Genomic DNA, 23,546 nt, shown 5'->3' with positions numbered 1-23,546 from the left:
GTGTGAAGTGTTGTATTGACTGAGGAGTCAGGTGTTGGTGGTTGGTGTGAAGTGTTGTATTGACTGAGGAGTCAGGTGTTGGTGGTTGGTGTGGAGTGTTGTATTGACTGAGGAGTCAGGTGTTGGTGGTTGGTGTGGAGTGTTGTATTGACTGAGGAGTCAGGTGTTGGTGGTTGGTGTGAAGTGTTGTATTGACTGAGGAGTCAGGTGTTGGTGGTTGGTGTGGAGTGTTGTATTGACTGAGGAGTCAGGTGTTGGTGGTTGGTGTGGAGTGTTGTATTGACTGAGGAGTCAGGTGTTGGTGGTTGGTGTGGAGTGTTGTATTGACTGAGGAGTCAGGTGTTGGTGGTTGGTGTGGAGTGTTGTATTGTCTGAGGAGTCAGGTGTTGGTGGTTGGTGTGAAGTGTTGTATTGTCCGAGGAGTCAGGTGTTGGTGGTTGGTGTGAAGTGTTGTATTGTCCGAGGAGTCAGGTGTTGGTGGTTGGTGTGAAGTGTTGTATTGTCTGAGGAGTCAGGTGTTGTTGGTTGGTGTGAAGTGTTGTATTGTCCAATACTTTTTGTAATTCCTTATACACTTCTTATGTTTAAACAATCCAAAGACAAAAAATGTATGGATCGCCTATAAACATATATTTACTTTTAGGCCATATGATTATTTGATAAACTTCTGTGCATTTTGAATAATTTCTGATTTTTTTTTATGATGAATAGAGCCTTTAATTCTATAGTAAGCTTTCAAACGAATGAAGAACAGAGTCTAATAGGCCAAACAAATTCTTAGTTAATTTCTGCTCTCCTATTATGTATAATGAGTAGAGCCTATACAGTTATATTGTGATGCTTTCAAACGGAAAGAGATACATATAAAAAAGAAGAAGTGGTATGATTGCCAATGAGACATTCCCACGAGACCAAATGACACAGAAATTAACAAATATAGGTCACCATACGGCCTTCAACAATGAGCAAAGCCCATACCGCACAGTCAGCTATAAAAGGCCCCGAAATGACAATGTAAAACAGTCTATTAATAGGCCAAACAAATGCTTGGTCAGTTTCTGTTCTTTGAATAATTTAAAGCTCTCTTTTTGTTTTATAGTTAGCATAGAGCCTACAATTTAAGTTGTGAGCTTACAAACTTGTTTGACACCAAAGAATTTAGTGATATTTACTTAATTGATAAATGTCTGTTTTTTTAATACTAATGAAAGCTCTGTAATTTCTTTATAGTGAGTTAAGCCTACAATTGTATAGAAAGCTTACTATAATTGAAAAGGGCCCCCCTGTCAAAATGCAACAATGGTTGACCATGGTTACCATCACTAACCATTGATAACCATGGTCAAACCATGGTTGGATGTGGTGAAAATCATGGTCAACTATGGTTTTCCACTTTTCTGACCATGGTCAACCATGGTCATACATCTGACCATGGTTGACCATGCTCTAATCAACCGTGGTTGACCATGGTAAATTTGACAACCATGGTTTACTGTCTTTGTGACCATGGTCTTGCATCTGACCATGGTCAACTTGACAACCTGAACCATGGTGAATTAAAAAATGATCTGGTTTATAACCATGGAAATTTATAACAAACTGTAACTTACTTTGAGACTTTTAACATTCAAATTATGTTTGTTTTTCAGACTCAGAGGTACACTGTTCAATGACGATTTTTAAATTCTTTCTTCCCAAGACAGTCTTCACGCTTAATTTTTGAGTCCACAAGCCAGAACTCAATTTTTTCAAAAATTTTAGTTGGATTCTGTTGGCTTGTAGATGAATTTTACAAGCTAATGCCGTAGGACTTGTGGTTAAGCGTGAAGACTGCCAAGTTTTTTTATGATGAATATATAGAGCCTTTAATTCTATAGTCAGCTTTCAAACGAATGAAGAACAGAGTCTAATAGGCCAAACAAATTCTTAGTTAATTTCTGCTCTCCTATTATGTATAGTGAGTAGAGCCTATACAGTTATATTGTGATGCTTTCAAACGGAAAGAGATACATATAAAAAAGAAGATGTGGTATGATTGCCAATGAGACAACTCTCCACAAGAGACCAAATGACACAGAAATTAACAACTATAGGTCACCATACGGCCTTCAACAATGAGCAAAGCCCATACCGCACAGTCAGCTATAAAAGGCCCCGAAATGACAATGTAAAACAGTCTATTAATAGGCCAAACAAATGCTTGGTCAGTTTCTGTTCTTTGAATACTTTAAAGCTCTCTTTTTGTTTAATAGTTAGCATAGAGCCTACAATTTAAATTGTGAGCTTACAAACTTGTTTGACACCAAAGAATTTAGTGATATTTACTTAATTGATAAATGTCTGTTTTTTCAATACTTGAAAGCTCTGTAATTTCTTTATAGTAAGTTAAGCCTACAATTGTATAGAAAGCTTACTATAATTGAAAAGAGGGCAGTATATATGTATATTTGGTAACGTGACATGCCTATTTTTGACATTTTTACCTTTTGTATGTCTGTTTGTTTTGTGCACACATAGTTGTCAATATAATGGAATTTTATGCGAGTGTCATACATGTGAGAGGTTTACCTAGCTATAAAACCAGGTTTAATCCACCATTTTCTACATAAGAAAATGCCTGTACCAAGTCAGGAAATATGACAGTTGTTGTCCATTCGTTTGATGTGTTTGAGTTTTTGATTTTGCCATTTGATTAGGGACTTTCCTTTTGAATTTTCCTCGAAGTTCAGTATTTTTGTGATTTGACTTTTTACTCTAGTGAGTTATTAGAGCCTACAATTGTAAAGTTAGATTTCAAACAGATAGAAAGCTGTAACAGGCCGATATCTTTGATTGTCAACAACTGCTCTGTGTGCACTTTAAGGCTCTGAGTTAACTTTACTATATTGGCTCTTGCTCACTGTACATTTAAAGTTAGTTAATTTTTAGAACTGATGATGACTGATGGACAAAGAGTGACATAATGAAAAAAAGATGTAGATTTTTAGTATAAAAATCAGTTGGTAGCGGGGACTGTTAGTGACTCTTTAATGTAGTATTGTAATTTTTTCTTCGACTTGTGTTTTTTTTTATTGTCCCTAATGGTGTCTTCTGACTCTTTTTGTCTTTGCTATGGTTGCCAAGGTTTGTTATAAAAACAAAATTTCTTCACCCACAAAATTGTTACATTATAAGTAGATCTGAAGCAGTCTGTAACAAGATGTTAATCTCAAAATAATGTTAAGAGTGGCCTGGTGGTTGACTATTTAAGGGGTTTAACTTTTAATTGGGAAGGCTCTACATGCATGGATTTACTTGTAAATACCAATTAGTCAAAGCGAAAATGAATTGCTAGAAAATTTCCTCAGGTTGGAAAATGTATGGATTTTTTCAGGATAACTACATTTTAATAGCAAAGTTAACAAGATTCAGGAATAGAGAGAATTAATTGATGATATTTGCATTCCATCGTTATTTCATTAACCCATAGATGGCGCTTATCTGTTCTTGTCTGTAATGTTCTTTGTGACGTTGGTGGAATATATGACTATTTAAATCCATTCCAGCGGAAAACAGAATTTTATTGCCACCTAGTCGGTGAAACAAAAGATAAACAAATTATTTATTTTTTTCTGTAATTGAAGTCAATAATTAGTTATGTAAATTGGAAAGACAGGAAAGTTGTCAATCGGGTGAAAGTTTCCGCATATTAATCCGTTGAAAGGATCCCTACCAAGGAATTAAAAGGTGTCTTTCCGAACATAAATTTATTGCAAGCATCATATACCTTGTATAATAGTAAGTTGAAATATCAAGAGAATTTCCTTGTATAATTCATAATTAAATAGATTTAAGCTCTCCTTGGACATTCTATAAGCTTATCCTGTTAATAAAGACTGTTGCAATTTTTTTCAATTGCATAAAGTCATATTTGAATGGACAACAACATTAATGAATTAGTGAATTGATATTGGATTTTTGTCACATCAACTTTCTAATTCAGTAAATATACGATGGAAGATATTCAGTTCTTAAAATGTTGTAAGTAAAAAGTTTATTTATTTATGATATTAGGTTTTATCTATAACTACTTTTTACGCAGAAATTCTTTACTCTGATAAATATCCTTTTCCAGGATTATTATTTACAAAAAATATATAGATCTTTGATAAAAAATTGAACAAATAAAAATTAGAAATACATTTTTTACCATTGTGTCATTAGAAACCAGCTGTCGAAATTGATCATACAGAAAAGTTTGTTGAAAAAAGGTTAGACATTGTGTGTTGTGGGATGTAGTGGAAATATTAAGTACAAGTTCGTTTAATAATCAAATAGCAAGTTTCACCAGAAAAAAAATGTCTTCAGTTTTATGAACTATAAGTTATAACTTTATTGATATTTCTCTGATATTCTCAACTTTTGTTCCAAAATTAAGCATTTTAAGCATTTACTGGAAATCTGACATAAGAGTTAAATATGGAAGATTTTAGGTTTTATATTGAATTCATACAGTTCTCAAAATGTCTGTTGTCATGGATAATTTGATAGAAAACTGGAAACAAATACTTTTTTGGTTTTTCTTTGAGGGAACCCCACTTATAGCAACTTCTGTACAGTTTGCTGCTAATTTTCTTGATGTTTTTTATGTCTTACCTACATTAACTCATACTAAAAATTTGGCTTAAAGTGGAGGAACTGGTCTTGAAAAAAAAATGAAGTTGATCATTTGATTGAATGCCTAAGCAGCACAAAAGGCTGGATCAGGTTACTGTGGATACATTATTATTTGTTAGATACCAATTTTTCGTGGATTTCGTAGGTACAGGTGAACAATGATTTTAAACCTTCAACGAACTGCAAATTTATAAGGTTGTATTGAGACTTTGGCAAAACCTTGAAATCAAATATCCACGAAAATGCAGGTTTTCGTCAATCGATGAAAATTGGTATCCATGAAAATTAAATGAATTCACAGTATTTGATATGGACAACTCTTTTTTGAAATCTTAAAAGAGTCCTGGTTTTTAATGTGCATTATGGAATTATGGCACTCTTCATGGCCAGGCATTCTAAATTATAACTTACTCCCATTAAGAGCTCAGATAACCAACTAGCATCCTCCTGGAAAATCCCTTGGCTGCCTACATTAAGTTTAGTCACCCTTGATACTGCCAGATTTTTCCCAGTATCATCATAAATCTGATATCTTAATGTTGTTTGGGTTTCAGCTTTCCTGCTGACGGTTAAGCCAGAAAAGAGCTTCAGACGTACAAAGATAATAAAGTGTTATTTTCATTCAATATGTAAAATATTTGAAACAGAAAAATAATTATGGGTAAATTATACATTCTGCCACACTTTTATTGTTTTTATGCTTTGATAAAGGCATGTTCTATATAAATATAAAGTTAATGCCACTCACTTGGTAAAAAGATGGCATAAAATATGATATGTCAACAATCTGGCGAAAAGGTTTGTTGGCATAAATAACATTAGAGACATTATATACTCGTAAAGGAAAAAGAGACATATATACTTGTAAAGGAAAGCAAATATTGACATCTTCAAGCAGTCATCACTTTTAATGAAGCCAAATTTACCGTATATTATATATACAGCCTTCAATATACATCTTTCTTCTAAAGTATAAGTGGAAGAAGGATTAGGCTAAGGCCTTTTCACTCATTTTCTATAGAAGTAACATTACTCTGAAGAAATATAATTCAATTAAACTAATCAATATTCTGTTGATTGTAAGATCTACTATATCTACCGCTTTATAAGGAGATGGAACGTAGAAATTACGTCTGAATTTTATTAAAAAAAGATGGATGATATCCATTTGATTGAAATGAAAATATCTTATTTGAATATGCAGCTATATTTCTATTCATTTGAGCAATTCAAGTAAAAAAAAATTTAATTAAAGATTTATTTTTATTATTTTGAGAACAATCAGTGTTTCTAAGTTAATTGAAAGTTAAGATGGGTCACCATTAGTTTTAAAGTAAGCTATTGTTTTCTTTTATTGAAAAAAAAAGTGATTGCTTGATTGAAGAATCTGTCTTTCACTGTTCTTGAGATTAAGATATTTGAATGGATATCCACTTTTTGTCACAAGGTATTAACTTTCACTGATTGAAGATCCTGATTCAATTGTCTTAGTATAAAATTTCAGTATCTTTCATGTAAACAAAATTATTCTAAAGTGAAAGGTGGCCGAGTTCAGTCAATTTCTGTAGAAAGAACTCTTTTAAAAAGAGCATGTCAGTGATTTTGTTTTTTTAAGAACATGCACTCAAGCAGAAGTCATTTATTTACCTTCCTTTAAGGAGAACTTTCAAAAAGAAGAAAGATCTGCGTCAGCTAGTTAAGTATACTCTAATGGGCCTGGAAACTTAAGGCTAAAGATACCATTTAAGAGATATCTAAACTCATAAATCAAAGACAAACTGGCAAATTAATGCCATGACAAAAAAAAGGAAAATTACCAAAAGACAAACAAGTCTAAAAAACATAAGAACATAACAAAAGATAGTAAACTAAAGACTGAGCAATACAAACCCCTCCAAAAACTGAGCATCATCTCAGAAAGATCTTCACAAAAAATGTCATGGTTTTTTAAAGCCAGCAAAAAACTTTTTCAATAAACTATCGCTTGTCTGTCTTCGAAAAGAACACGTAGAAAGTCGTAGATCCTCATAATCACAAGCAAAATTAGATAAAGAGCATAACTGGGAACTCTTGTTATAGAACTTTATTAATCTCCCTTTAAAAAGTACCTTCCATTGTTTATAGTTACCCTTTATAAAGAATTTTAGATCATCATTTATAGGAGAAAGGTTGTTTGAAGTTTAAGTTAACTATTATTAAGAAAATGTAGACTAAATCTTTCATGAAAACAAATAAGAATGTGCATCCTTTGGTATTTTTAGTTGTTGGGTTCCTGAACTGTCTCATTGTTATATTATTGCATATCCTTTTATTTGCAATGTATACATCGTTAGACAGCTGATATTGATCCGCAGCCTTATATTTTTTTCTGTATAATATTTGGAATACAAACTGCAAATATATGGTAATTGGTAATAATTGAATAACAGAAAATTGAAAAAAATAACATCATAAAAGACAAATTTATATAAAGAAGTCAATTGAATGAGATTATTATCAATTTGAATATATTACCTAATTTTATAATGAATTTAAAAATGAACAAAAAATTTCAATTCAAATTGAATTCAATATTTTGATCATTTGAATATTTTAAAAGCCTTTAATATATGTGGTTATCTATGTATAAGAATGAAAATGTTGTTTGAGGAAGGTCCACGATGTGGGAGATTGGGAGTCTCTCTTAACAGGCTTTAGATTCGAGCGGGTTTTAAACCATGTATGCAGAAAATTACTTCAATAAAACTTTACGCAAACAAACATAAAATGTTGATTTGATTTTCTGACTTCATTACGCAGAACAAACTGAATAAAGGTCGTTGAAGATTAGCGTAAATTTTTTTAACAACAGATGGTTTTGATAGGTAGAGAAATTGATATTTTTAAAATGTACAAAATCATCGATAAAAATGGATCCTTAATTGATCCTTTTATGGGATAATGAAATCAGGTTTGTAAAACTTAATTTAATCAAAAATTAGGTTTTCAGGTTGAGAATGTATTTACCATTAAAATGCAAATAACAAATTTGATTGGCTAATGGCAAGTTTTGATTAGTAAAATCAACATTTTATGTACTTAAAATTCTTTATTTTATTAACTCTGTGCTTATTTGAGAAGATCGTCCTTTTTTAAAATCAACTACTATAGTATTTGACAAGAGCAATTTAATACATTTAATATACAGGGATGGTGGGAATATGTCAAAGCAACAACAACCCCACAATACAAAAAAAAAATACCATAAGAAATCTAGAGATCAACATTGCGGTTTCAAAATGTTACAACTTCATGAGTTGGTTGAGTTTGCTTTGAGCCAGAAGAGCAGATTTTGAATCCCAGTTCTACCTCATGGCTTATGGCAGACTTTTCTATATCACAGCTTATGGCAGGTATATAAATTCCACACCAACAGTCAATGGTATTAAATATTCTGAGTTGTCTCCTAGATAATTTACTTTTTAAACAAAGGTCAATTTACTTTTTAAACAAAGGTCGGAGTAATAACTACCTGAGTCTTTTAAAAAATTTCTCTTATAGCTGGTAGATCCATGACAAGTATTGGCAAATGCATAGTCGATTTATTATTTTACCATTTTAAAACATTAAAAATACAAACAAAAATAATGATAATACATTTGTGTATTTATAAATGCATAAAAAAACAATTGAAGAATGTATTTATTGTTTTTAAAAAAAGCTTAATAAAAACCACAAATATAAAATCTCAAATTTTTTTGATGACTTATAGATTTAATTTATACTAATAATGATTTTTTTTCTCCTTTTATTCATGTATATTCATTGGATGAAATAGATGATGTTTTATTAAACTCATAAAATCGGATTTGTAGAAATAAATAAAATAAGAAGTAAAGATTTAATTTCGTTTTTTTTTAATTTTATTTTTTCTACTAAGAAGACCATTTTACTTGATCATTACTTAACAGACAATATTCCATTTAGCCAGATGCAGAATATTATTCAGATTCTTGATAACTGAACACATGATAGCAAGTGTGCCTGAAAGCCTCTAAACTAACTAATGTAGGAATGGCTGCCTTTCCAGCAGAAACTTTACTGTTGGAGGCATTTATCACTTCTATTGAGTAACTAGGAAATTCCTGGGGTAAAATATAAATGGAATAACCTTTAAAATCTGCCACTAAATCATTTTTTTTAAAAACTTAGAAAAAATATTCTGCTAAAAACCAATTAAAAAAAGCCTGAAAGGATTTGGATCATCTAGAATTGCCAAGTGTTTAAATGCCAAAAAACAATTTTCTATAATGATATTTTGTCTCAGTTTTCCTTTAACAAATAACATGATTCTTAATTAGTATATTTTTCGTCCATTTGTATGGTATCGTTTAACATTGCTGACAGATTTCGGGACGTATGAGTTTCAAAACAGGAAATTCAAATGTCAGAACATAAATCTTTATAAGGAAGTTAAAATAGCTTATATTGGGTTATTTTCACATAGGTTAAATTTCTTGGAAATAGTGACATAAAACATTGTTTTTGAAAAGAAAAGAACGTTTAAATATATTACGGTAGCTTCCTTGTTGCTATACTAACCTTTTTGACATACAGACATCTACAGAATATTTCTGTGAAGTTTATTTAAGAGGTGTCATTTTCGCTAAGTTTTAAATTCAGGATGATCCAAGACTTAAACAAATCATTGGAAAGAAATGGTCAATTTTTCAGGTTAAAATGTGTGTTGCAAAAACAAAACGAAAAACTAGACACACACTAAAAATTCCTGAACGATATAGTACTTTTTTTTTGTCCTTCTAGTTCAGTGCCTTTTTTCACCAATTTTTGTTGATTAATCAATTAGCTTATTAAGTTTACATAGACAAACAAAATCAGCTGATTACATAAATAGCAGAATCACATTTTTTGATCATGCAATCTTAGAATGATACATATTAATAGCATGGTACTATGGCTTTTAGATTAATAAGAAGAGGTTTTGGTTGGAAGCTCAGAGTCGTTACGAAACTGCAAATTCTTGTTACTTTTAATCAATGGAATAACTAAATGTATGGGAAAAGTCACTAAACTATAAAAACCAGTAAGATAGTAAACACAAAAGTACCAGAAAAACAATTATAAAAGACACTGTAACACATATGCTCACACTTAATCAGTACTTGACCATCTGATATAAAATCATGCCATCATCCTACACTTTAAGTATTAGTAGCTGTACTTCCAAGTAGATTTCATACATCAATGATGCATTTCTGTACAAGTTCTTTTAAAATAAGAGATCATTTTCATGATAAGGAAATCCAAAAGAGGGGAGACTTAAAGATTTAAGAATTAATATGACAGAATTTACATCTCGATTGGGTTTTAATCCCTAATACCATTTAGGTCTTTGACCTTTTATAATCAGACATGTCTCATATTAGGGAGTTAGATCCCTCCTTTTTTTGGAAACTTTTATTTGTTAAATTTGAGAAAAAAATCAAAAAATAGACAGTAGACCATTTTTCCAGGTGTGGAACTCCTTAAAACCTATCTTTTTACAAGTTTTGTTTTTTTTCCTTGAAATGACAGAAAAATTTGATATGCATTACGAATGCAAAATTGCACATGGTACAATACATGCAGGCTTTTGATGTAGCATTAATACATAAAACTTTTGATGTTTATGATGATCTTCTAAGCAAGTTTATCAAATGAGTTTTAAAGTGTTTGTGCTATAAATAATAATTTGTCCTTCTGTAGCAGATGTTACGAAGGGACACAATAAAACAGCAAGACATTGTTTGATCGCTATGTTCATTTGTTGCTGTTTTAAGTACCGCCGTTATACATACAAAGGTAAATAATTCATGTACTTATTGACGCTTAAGGAAATGTTTATTTTTTGTAAAAGTTTTTAGTATTGTAAGTCGGTCATAACTGATAAAGAAGGCTTCATTAGAACTTTGGTGGTTCAACCATCAAGTATTTTTGAAAAAAGAAAATTGTTGGTTTTTCAATTGAATAATTTGGTCATGAATTATATTGTGGATTCATTTATTTTCATGGATTCAGAGGAACAATTGTATTTTCGTGGATATTTGATTTTGTAGTTATAATTAAGTTGCTAAAGTTTGCTTATAAACCTATAGAAAATTTGTCCTTGACATTTGACATTTAAATTCATGGTTTATTTATACTCATGAAATCCACAAAAATTGGTTCCACATAAATAAAAATGAATCCACAAAAATTGGTTCCACATAAATAAAAATGAATCCACAGTAGCTTAAATACTAGTAAAAGATACTGTGGATTCATCATTATTCTTTGAATACCAATTTCCGTGAAATTCGTGGGTACAGGTGAACCATGAAATTAAGTGTTCAACGCATTACAAATTTTCTATAAGGTTATATGCAGACTTCTGCAAAACCACAAAATCAAATAACCACGAAAATGCAAGTTTTCCTCAATCCACGAAAATTGGAACCCACGAAAATAAGTGAATCCACAGTACTGAACTGGATGGTTGTATTATTGTTTTCTTTAGCAAATGATGATTATTTTTTTCAGAGAGTTTATATTCCCCTCAAATTTCTAATTTGTAAATTTATAATTTATTGAAGTGCAAATGCAAAGAAAGGTGAATTAAAGACTTTATTTAGAAGGAGTATTTTTTATCAAAGATATGAAAATCACTTTAAAGGAATCTACTTCCACTGTCAACACTTTACCCCTATCAGACCTCAGCCATCACCTTTGACTATGTATTAGTAACTCATATATCTGGGTAATACAGAATTTTGTATAGATCAATTTTTAGTGGTGAATGGAATTAAAGAGAATCTTTTTATCTAGTTCGTTTACTAATTTTATTTTTTTTAATTTTTTTTTTTTCAATTCTCAGTTAAATACTATGGAAGTTTTCCATTATTTTTCTGTATGAAATGATATTGAAGTTCATGTAAACCTAATGTTCCAATTTCAAAGAATTCAGAATTCCAACAATGTGATAATTAAAGCCATTGTCATCATATTTTCTGCCTTTTCTCATAAACATTTACATCTTTTTGAAAATGTCAGCTTTTTCTAAATAAATATTGATTTTGAAAAACTGTTAAGCATTATAGATGGGTTGGTATTAATGGAACCTGAATGGTTCAGAACCATATAAATTGATTCCACAGAAAAGCTTTACCTGCGGTAAATGGCATCAAACAAAATTAACTAAATCTCATTTAAACCTCCTGCAGAGACCAGCGCTATTCATGCTTCCAAATTGTATGTTTGAAATGAAATTGAAAATGTTATATGCACAAAAATATAGATTTTGCAAGGATAAGAAATCTAATTGAGTGTATGCAGGTCTGAAAATTAAAGAGTTCTGAATGCATAGAAAAGATGAAAGAAAATATTTTTCTTTAATAAAAAATTTCTTCAGATACTCTTGTTGTTTTCAATGCTTTGATTATTACAATAGTGGAATGTCAAGAAATATTCCTGTTTTTGTGTCTCAATTTTTCTGTCGTTCTTGGTAATTTCTCTTATCTACAACTTTGGAAACTTGCCAACAAGAAACCAACCAAGTTTGGATAAAAATCTTCAACCGGATGTGTAGTATAATTATAACCTTATATATTTTGTTTCATACCATCATTGATTTCAGTGGCTTTCTCATAGCCAATCGTGGGCTTTTGCATATTCATAAATTATCCTTTTTTCCTTTTTAACTACAATGAATAAAAACCGAATAGACATGAACATATAATCAACAGAAAGACTGTAAGCAATTGTTGCATACATTTTTGGTTTGTTACACGACTACATACTTTAAAAAAAAAAAAAGACTCAAAACTGACATTTTCAAGCACTATTTATTATGCTCAGAATGGGCTAGAATGCAGGATTTTACATCTAATTTTCTAAATAATCCAGACCCCCCTCCTCCCACATTAAAGGCCTCATTAAAATGATATTGGGCCACTTCAAATAGAATAAAGGGAAAAAACCTTGTGTTAACTGCAGTTGATTTGGTGTCAACAGTTGATTTGGTGTTAACAGTTGATTTGGTGTTAACAGTTGATTTAGAGCATCATGTTCTTAATTGTTTCTTATCTCAATCCTTTTGAATTGACCAGACAGTAATTAATTATCACATAGTTTTCGATTTCAGGAGGGGCCTCAGTGGCCAAGTGGTCTAAGTAGTTCAACTACTGTATCACTGGTCTGTCAACACTTGGGTTGTGAGTTTGAATTCCGCATTCGGCAGCCTGCATTTGAATCCAATCTTAATTGACATGGATTGTCTGTTTTGCTGCTGAAGGTCGTGTACTTTGGCTTCGACCAATAAAAACTGACTGCCACCAAATAGCCAATCATTGCTGACAAAAAGGCATTAATTAGGTCGTTAGTTATCTCATTTGAATTGTTTTACATTTGTCATTTCGGTCTCTTGTGGAGAGTTGTCTCGTTGGCAATTATACCACATCTTTATATTTTTATATCAAACACTAATCAATCAGTCGAATTTCAGGAATTTTTTCTGAAAAAAGCACTGACTTTTCATTTCACTTAATTGTGCCATTTGATGGAAAGCTTAAATGTCAGATGATGGTTGTCTTCTAAATCTCATCTTAATTACTTAGTTGATGCATCATGTCAGTCTTAAAATTATATTAAATGATGTGATGATTTGATTGTTTTGATGATTGTGCTGTTACCTCTAGAACTATATTAATGAGGGTGTGGATGGGGGTGTACAGAATAGAGAATTTTGGGCAAAAAATATAAAGAATAGAGAAAAATGAACCAAAAAATTAAAGAATAGAAAATAATTAGGTGCTAAAATATAGAGAATAGAGGATAATGGGCAAAAAGTATAAAGGATAGGGAAAAATGGCCTTAACAATTAAAGAATACAGAAATGTAGGACCCCTATCAAGATCCTCATATTGATTGTTATCCAAGATGGCCCCTCATGGAAAATATACATCTAGCCTGTTGTTCAGTCAGGTTGTCTTTGGTTGGTGTGGTTCATAGGTGTTTCTCGTTTCTTGTTTTTTATATAGATTAGACCGTTGGTTTTCCTGTTTAATTGTTTTACACTAGTAATTTTTGGGCCCTTATAGCTTGCTGTTCGATGTGAGCCAAGGCTCTGTGTTGAAGGCCGTACTTGACCTATAATTGTTAACTTTTTATACATTGTGACTTGGATGGAGAGTTGTCTCATTGGCACTCATACCACATCTTCTTATTTATATCTACTGATATGATGCTGATATTGTAAAACATTATACAAAAATTCCTTAATGAGAATGTAGGAATTCATTTTTTAAAGCTATTTTTGCTACAACAAATATTTTAAAAGTTATAATCAAAACCTACATTTGCTACACGATACAGTTTGATATCAGGACTTTAGTAACCTAAGCCAGTTTTACATCCTCACATAAACCTCCGCCTTTGCCTTAAGACAATATATATGCTGTAATAGTAAAAACTCATAACAAAAAACCTGCACGGTATGGCTAACAACAAGATACTTTGTTCACATTAGGAATGGACGTAGTGATATTTTGGAAACAAGCACGGTAATATATATAGCTTAAACACACCAGGTTTTTCCCGATTCAAAATCTACGGAGGGATCTGAAGCAATAAATGAAAAGTTTGTAACGGTGTGTAGGTAAAATATGGATCCGAATTCCACCGAGCATAACTCGTCTGTGGGAGTTGTATCCAGATTTTACCTACCCACCGTTACAAACTTTTTATTAATTGCTCCTCTGCATTTAGATCCTCTGCAGATTCTGATCTGGATACGTGGTGTGTTAAAAGTGGAAGTATATAAAATAATAACATTGATTTCCAAATAGCATATTAATACCTGTTATTGAATATGTCAGGTACATGTATATATATAATCTTTTCATTTAATTAATGGTAGGGCAGCTCAAATGATCCAGTTATTAACTCATATATATGGACATCATCTCCATTTTAAGATAATTAAGTCAATTATAATCAATTAATTACGTAAGATACTTAGTCATTCTTGATCTGACTCAGAAATATTGGTTTCAGGCTATAAGTACTATTTGCATTTTCTAATCACAGTGTCTGTATTGTAATAACTATTATATAATGATTCCTATATAAAAAAAAACTAAATCAAAATATTTTGCAAGTTAAAACTCAGACCTCTGTTATGATCACTTAAGACATTGTAACTGAAGGCCAAATGAAATCTTTAAGTTACAGGATCATTGAGTACATAGGGGTTTTGGTAAAGAAAATGGCTAAATCCTGCAATTAAAGATAAAGCTTTCCAAAATTGGGAATTTCTTTATTAACAAGTTATAGAGGAGACCATGGTTACAAAAATTTGATGATGTGATTACCATGAAGAAAAATTGTTTTTACCTTTGACATTAAAATTGATTATGTGATGTAAAATTTTTATTATCTTTGTTAAAATTGTGATATATTTTATTATCATGGTAATATTTTTAGATTATTAAATGTAATGGCTAAAAATGTTATTTATAAATAATTACTGTGGCAGATAAATGTGATAATGTGATTACCATGGCAAAAAATGTTATTACTGAGTAATTTACTGTGGCAGATAATGTTATGTGATTACCATGGCAAAAAATGTTATTACTGAGTAATTTACTGTGGCAGATAATGTTATGTGATTACCATGGCAAAACATGTTATTACCGAGTAATTTACTGTGGCAGATAAATGTGATTATGTGATTACCATGGCAAAAAATGTTATTACTGAGTAATTTATTGTGGCAGATAAATGTGATTATGTGATTCCCATGGCAAAGAGTGTTAGAACTGTAGCAGATAAATCTGATTTTGTGATTACCATAATAAAGAAAAGGTTATTATGTAATTACCAATGAAACTCTTTCAAGCACTTTTAAAATGCAGAGTTTTGAATATGATAACTCTGAATTAAACTCTCTTTCATGGGACTAATGCAAGCATGCCAAGAAAATGCTTTTATATAAGATGGCAGAATGATACATTTTATGATTTGAAATCAATGGAAAAATTTTCTTTTAAATTTTTCAGGGAAAATCCTGCATTTACCATCTATTGTTGTTTTTTGGCATGTTTGCATTTATAATGATTGCATCTTATCTCAGTTAGCAAATCTCCACATGGGCAAAGCCTCTAAAGATATTCATCCTTAAATGATCCTTTAACACATTATCTCAATACGGCCTAACAAAACATGACCAATAGATCAGCTTCCTTTGTAATTAGCCACATTGATTTCTAGACATACAGTTTAAGGCTTGGTTCAGATTTATAGAAGAACCTCAGCTCAGCTGTAATTAACTTTATCAAACTCATTTACTCTTCTAAGTAATACAATACATATTTGCATTATTAATGCTGATCTTGTTGGCTTGTGAAGGAATGACCATTTTTAATGGAGAAGACCAAATAATTAAAGATACAGAAATAGATCACCAGTAATGGGATACGATTTCAGGGGATTTGACAAAAATTAGGAAAGGAAATTTGTAAAGTATAAGGATTTGTTTTTTGTGTCAAAGGTCATCTAGGTTTTTCACTATAGTATTAAATGCCCGTTCACTTTTAAGTTGTCACAAAAAAAAAATTCTTCTTTATACCTGTGTTAATTTCAATAAATGGAATATTTGTTTTATTATATCTTGAAATGAAAATGATTTTTTATGAAAGAGAATTGACAGTATTTAAGCACAGCCAAATTAGAGCTTACAAAAAGCTGCATATTAATTGTTGAGTGTCGTGAAATGAAATAATTTACATTTAATGAAAAAAGAGAGGAGATAAGAAAAAACTGAGATCAACCGTTACCGAAAGATTTATTGTAAAAACATAAGATGACCCTTAAAAAATTCTTTGTTCAATGTTGCCTCACCCATGTCTTGTAGGGTTTGATAGGTAAGTAGGGATTTTATATTTTTTTGGCCAACAACATAAGTTACATGTTTTAGACAAGAAAACGACGTTAGAGCAGGAAAAAATCTTTAAAAAAAAATTTGAACTGATTTGTCATAAATTTTTTTGGGTAGGCTGCTTTTTAGGTGGGTAGCGGTAGGCAACATCAAACAATCTAAATTTCATTTTGGGCCGTTTGGGGAATGATAGCTAAGAATAAGAGAAAATGGACATACTTAGTCTTAAAATTAACGATTTTGTTATGCCTTTTTTACAACTATCAAAATATAGAAAAATGCTTCACAAGTCATGAATATCATGACAACCTGTAAACAGCTAAATGTTAACTGATTTGGCTTGGTGCATTATGCATCAACTGTTGCTGGATTTTCTGCCTCAATTCTTTTCACTTCCTGTAGTGTACTCTACCGTCTTCAGTATTAACTGTATGATTAGAGCCTTTTATTTAGTGATATATTAGACAAAATTTGTTACAAGTAATTCTAAGTAACCATAATCCTAAGTTTTATACAATCCATAATTGTAAAAGTCATAACAGCAACAAATAATGTTGTTTACTATAAATTAGTTCATGTGTTGTATATATATACGATAGATTTTGGACAGAATACATTATTTAGTTCTGAAAAATAGAGAAAATTGATCTTTTAATAAATCCCATCAGCAAAATAGAATTTCAAACAAACAAATTGATACATGGTTTTCCTTTTCTGTTGGAAATGATTGAGCTGTATTGGAAAAGATATTGGAAAAAAACAATTTTTCTTTCCGAAAACGGTTTCTCAGTCCAAATATTTAATATTCATGCTTGTTAGAAATGATTTATTCTTGATTTAAAAAAAATTTCTGTCACTTTGCAAAAGGTTTAATATGTAGCAATACTAAAAGTTTGATAAATGTTTGCTGATCATCTTGATCACTTATAATCAATCCTGGTCATAAGGAATGTTTTTGGTCATTATTTATCGCAAGGGAATCAAATTCTACAGACTTGATGTTTCGATACACTTGATAGTTAAAGTTTATTCTGAATCAGTGATGTGTTTTAGAGCATACAGATTTTACATGCAAATTCTTCCATATTAATGAAAAAATATCACAATGTATCACCAGGGATTTACTGATTTATGTTGGAGATCTTCTGAATAGAAAAGGTTCATTTTGATTGAAGGAAATTCTGTCATGTTATAGAATTTACAAGATAATAGCATAAAATGGTTATTTAGCCTCCTGTCGTCTGCTTAGCTTATTCCTTGTCTGCTGAATGTTTTAATCCTGTTGATGTCATAAACAGAATCAATGACTTAGAATAGATGACAGGGATTTCAGCTTAATTCAAAGTAGTGGAATGACAAAAGAATAGCAAGACAAAAAAAAGGCGAAGGCCAGGAAAACAGATTTTTTGTTTCAAATATAACTTATCTGATTATCATTCTGAAGAGATTTTGGCTCATTGTATTGTTGTTGGCTTTACTAAAGCAGTCAACTGACCTGGATTTTGCAGGTCACACAGGGGAATTAAAAAAAAAAAAGAGCTCACCCGAATTTTGCTATAAGTGTCTTGGCGATCAAAGTTTAGGAAGAAGAATCTGCAAATTCTGGAAATTTGAAAATTTAGAAGAGCATAGATATTAAAGACATTTGGGGATTTCAGAACAGAAAAATACAAAAGAAATATATAATCAGACATTATGAATGGTTTATAGCCAGCGCATGTGTCATGTCCGAATTTTTACTTGACTGCACCTGGACTTGACGGTGATCTACAATTGCTTAAATCCACTTATTTGGACTCTGTTAGATAGTTGTTTCATTGCGGCAATCATTGAATATTAAAGTATGCAATTGAAGGCTGGTTTTGTCCTGTAATTGTCAGTATGTCTGTCGTCACTTTTGTGACATGCCAACTCATTTATATTTTGTTGGATCCTCTTCAAATTAGAAATGAGCTTTTTCACTAAAGTTTCTTTCATTAATTCATTCCATGAAAAAAAAAATGGCTCTGGGATATAAACTTCATCACTATTAATACTTTACACCAAAAGATTTAAAGTCCAAATTTATTCAAATATTTATTAGCAACAAAGTCCAAAAAGGGCATAGAAATAGCCAAAATAGTTAACGATAAAATCATTTATAAAGTATAGATTGTCAATTAGTAATTTGGGAAAAAGCTGAAATTGAGAAGTCGGCTGCTTCAACACTTATTTCTTTACATGTCATTTACCTCTGGCGTAAGTTAGAAATTGAATTAAAAAAATCAAAATAAATGTAACAGATTTCATCTATATAAGGGAAACTGGTAATGATCCGTTGTAACAATATATATTTGTGGTAATTCCAGCGCTATGACATCTCGCAGTAGAGTTACATTTCAATTTTAAACCCAGTCATTAGTTTGTCTAATGAAGCTGTGATTGTCAGACAGACCTTTACCGATTTTCCATTTAAATTGTCTCATCCTCTGAGAAATTATTGTGAAGTAGAAGATTGAACTTGGAGATGTACTTTCTAAATTAGCAAATGTGATACTTGCACTGTATGATGCAGTATTTGGAAACCACATACTGCAAATTCAGAAATTATTTCATGCATTTATTATTGCGATTTTTGAAGAATGGTCAAAAAAGGGAGATTGTTGCCATTTCAGGAAAAGCTCAGATACAGATTTATGCATCAGATATCAAAAAGCGATCGAGTTCTTATTATTGCAATATACACAACTTAAGTGGCATTATATATACACATTATTAAAAACCTGGACTTAATTTCCTTATTTTCATTGCTCTTTTAATTTCTTTTATGTATCAGTTGTCTCCCTTATCTGTAGATGTAACAGTTGTCTCCCTTATCTGTAGATGTATCAGTTGTCTCCCTTATCTGTAGATATCAGAATACATATGGTAGTTTTGAATTGAATTTGATGCAGGCTGAATATGAATATGAAAAGGATTTAAAATTGGGATTTTATTGAAAATAAAGGTTGAGCTGACTATGCGGAATGGGCTTTGCTCATTGTTGTAGGCTGTACGGTGACCTATACTTGTTAATTTCTGTGTCATTTGGTCTCTTGTGGAGAGTTGTATCATTGGTAATAATACCACATCTTCTTATTTTTATATGAACTTTGAATTTTTGTCAAGAAATGAGATTGATTTCTTGTATTTCTAACTTCACTGAGATCATCCATAGTTTTTGATGGATTTTGTGTTGCTCCTTCTTTTTATTTTTATGTTGTTTTGTGGATTGTTGTATGTCTTTTTTTCTATTTTTTGTCATGATTCTCAGGGGCGGATTCAGGCGGGGGCGTGGCGGGCATGCGCCCCCCCACCCTAAAATTTGCAAAGCATGGGTTGTCCCTGGCTTAATTAAAAATATTTCGATAATTTTACCACTTAAAAATTTAAGTTTGCACCCTCCCTAACCTAAAATCCTGGATCCGCCCCTGATTTTCTTGGTCTGTCTTCAACTTATGAGTTTAATTTCCCTTTGGTATATTCTTTTTCATTTTTTGAAAAAAAAAGACCTTGCTCACTTACTGGCTGGGTGGGGCCTCAGTGGCCGAGTGGTCTAAGTAGTTACTACTGTAATCACTAGCCAGTCAACACTGAGGTTTTGAGTTCGAACCCCGCTCGTGCGGGTGCACTCGACTTCAATCTTAATTGACTAGGATTGTCAGTTTTCCTATCGAAGGTCTGTGGTTTTCTCCAGTCACTACGGCTTCCTCACCAATAAAAACTGGCTGCCACGAAATAGCCCAAAAGCGGTGCTTAAAAGTGGCGTTAAAACACAAAAAAAAAAAAAAAAAAAAAAAATACTGGCTGGCATATGGGTATGAATCTATTTTGTATATGCATATGGCAATCTTTGAAAAAAAAATTAGCCCACAAGAAAGGAAAGGGCTTTTATGCCCCACCTAGGGGCATTATGTTTTTCAGTCTGTGCGTCCATTCGTCCGTCTGTCCCGCTTCAGGTTAAAGTTTTTGGTCGGTTCAGATTAAAGTTTTTGGTCAAGGTAGTTTTTGATGAAGTTGAAGTCAAATCAACTTGAAACATAGTACACATGTTCCCTATGATATGATCTTTCTAATTTTAATGCCAAATTAGAGTTTTTACCCCTAATTTCACGGTCCACTGAACATAGAAAAGGATAGTGGGAGTGGGTCATCCGTGTACTATGGACACATTCTTGTTTTAAGTACTAAATATGAGGTAAAACAAAATTTGTTTACAGAGAAATTAGTGAAGTAAAAGTTTTGTATCATTATTGTTTTATTATTATTATTGTTATTACAAAGTATTTATATTATTACAAAGTATTTATAGTTGGTTATTTAATGAAAAGAATGACTCTATACTCTCACACACAAAAAATAATCATATCAATATAATAAACTGTGCTCATAATATGCTGACCAGAATTTTTCTTATTTTTTAGTGGCCAATCCGCCTGACAGAGCAAAAGATGACAGTACAGTTGGATCAAAAAATGGCCAGTTATCACGTTAGTATCATTCTGTATTTAGGAACAATTCTTTGAAAACATTAACATAACAACTTACTAAAACTTTATGAACCCTATGATTTTATTACTTAGAGCTTGAGTAAATTCAGAAACATAGTCTTGATCAGAATGGTTTTATGATAATCAGTTTGTGGAGCCTTTGGATGCTGATAATTGAGAAAGTGTTAGTCAATTTGACTGTGTGAGATAAAGTCAGCTTCACATTTGAAACTTAATTTGTAATTTATCTTCACATTTGAAACTTAATTTGTAATTTATATTAACTAATTTCACTTTTTCATCTTGTGATCAACACTGACATAATTAGACCAAAAGCAAACCCTCATGTCCCCCCCCCCAAACCCCCCAACCCCCCCCCCCCCCCCCCCCCTTTATCTGCCTCTGTGAGAAATGACTGTAACAGATAATTTTCTACTTCTCTGCTTCTTCTTTATATAGATGCACATATTTCTGGAATAATCTTTATCAATTACACTCAAAACCAGAAGTTTGAAAATCATGTTTTAAGGATTATACAAATTTGTTATTTTTTTCCAGAAATTGCATGATTTACAAGGTCATAGGAAACTGGTCAAAGAGTTCTTACTAATTACACATAACACGTTACATAATCCTTAAGCACGATTTTCTAGAATTTCAGATATTTAAGAAAGTGCCGCTAATAAATGTTGATATTTTACAAAATGTGCTGATGAATAATAAATCTCTCTTTTCACGATAGATTAACCATAAAATTTCCCCAAAGCACACCATCTTGTGTTTATTTGTCAATAATGGACCGAGATATTGATAAAAATGTCAGTGAATTATGTAATTAAGAAAAATTTACTGCCAAGTTCATGTGAAGGTCATATTTTTAAAGGTCAATTTCTTGGTTTTTATGACAAAACATTTACGGCTGACATGTCAGTTATCGGAAAACAGCCAAAATCAATTAAGCTTAACTGCTAAAAAACTATTGTTCTATGGTATGTTTTTTGTGTAGATAGAGTGTTGATAAATGAATTGCTAGTCAAGACAAGTGAGTAATTTACAAACAACTGATGATAACATTCCAAGTTTTTCCAAAATGAGTTGAAAACTCTTATTCGATGTTCCTGCCATCTAAATTTTGGGAAAATAAGGAATGACCTTGTCCTTTATTCTGGTATACCCTCTGACCTTGAATCTAATGTGATATTGATAAGACAACTCTGAAATAAATACATGAATTTTATTTGAAAAGAATCCCTCAAAGGTTATCTAAGGGGCAACATATATATAACAGTCCTCAACAAAAGACAGGTATCTATTCAATATGTCAAACTCTGTATATCGCCCTCTGACTAAGTCCAACAAAAATATATATAGTCCATGTTCAATTAAATCATTTGAATTTAAATCTAAATACTACCAGATTTGAAATAAATAAATGAATTCAAAAGTGTGTTAATTTTTTTCAAGTTTGGTGGAAGTGTGAAACCCAGCACATTTAACATATGAAGCACTAAAAAATAATGGTTTTAATTCCTACACTAAATTTTTAATACCTCACAATATAACATAAATTGAAAGACCATCTGCAAATGAAATATAAATTTATAGTTCAGGCATTTTAGCAATAAAATTAGGATAGATAATTTTCATCTGCCTTAACTATTATTTTTGAAAACATAAAACATAGAATATTTCCTACTGAAGGAAATTACGTTTTGAGTTATGACTGCACCAAGCACCCCCTCGTTGGAATTTCTAAACACCAAGGGCACTTCTTGTATCAAATACTGTATTTGTAAGGAATGAAGTCTGTTCTTTATATTTACTATCAATATTATGGTAGAGGATCTGGATGGGGGATCCTTTGTTTCTTTATTGTTAAATTTTGTATACCATTTTTCTCTATTCTTTATCTTTTTTGCCCATTTATAATTCTTTATATATTATATTTCAACACCCCATCATTCTCTATTCTTCATATTTTGGCTCTTTATTCTGGACCTTTTGCTCATTATTCTCTATTCTGTAAACCCCATCCAGACCCTCATTCTAGGTAATAAGAAAATCTGAAATGACTTTTTGTTCGGTTTTTCAATGATTACAACAAATGCCTGCCTGTTTTTAATTTTCCAATTGCCCATGCAGGGACACATATAATAGTTAAGATCTGATGTAGTATATCTTCAGCAAAGAATACTAAAAAGATTTAGTAAAGAGGTGAATATCAAAGGGTTCAAATATCCTGATAACATATAACTACAAATTGTCCGTTTATAATAAAGGAAAATTAATTAACAACGCCACATTGATACCATATAAATATAACATCCAGATTGAGTTTTCTTGTTCAGCCTCAGTTTAGCTGTCTAGACTGTAATTAAATTATCTTACAAACATTTCATGATTAGAAAGATTCATAGAAGTTGTTTAAC

At 31.3% G+C, this 23,546-nt stretch overlaps 1 protein-coding gene across 3 annotated transcripts in view; it reads left to right on the top strand.

Annotated features, from left to right (window-relative positions):
• Nucleotides 1-23,546, top strand: part of LOC127718799 (dual specificity calcium/calmodulin-dependent 3',5'-cyclic nucleotide phosphodiesterase 1A-like) — a 140,770-nt gene that overhangs the window by 76,250 nt on the left and 40,974 nt on the right. For all 3 annotated transcript variants that reach the window (XM_052224863.1, XM_052224864.1, XM_052224861.1), the window contains exon 2: nt 21,052-21,117. In XM_052224863.1, the coding sequence (XP_052080823.1) occupies nt 21,052-21,117 (66 nt within the window). The remainder of the gene's footprint in view (nt 1-21,051; nt 21,118-23,546) is intronic.

This window comes from Mytilus californianus, unplaced genomic scaffold, assembly GCF_021869535.1.
Source record: "Mytilus californianus isolate M0D057914Y unplaced genomic scaffold, xbMytCali1.0.p SCAF_10, whole genome shotgun sequence".
Classification (NCBI taxonomy): domain Eukaryota; kingdom Metazoa; phylum Mollusca; class Bivalvia; order Mytilida; family Mytilidae; genus Mytilus; species Mytilus californianus.
Note: the sequence above shows the minus strand (reverse complement) of the source record. Positions and strands in the feature narration are given on the sequence as shown.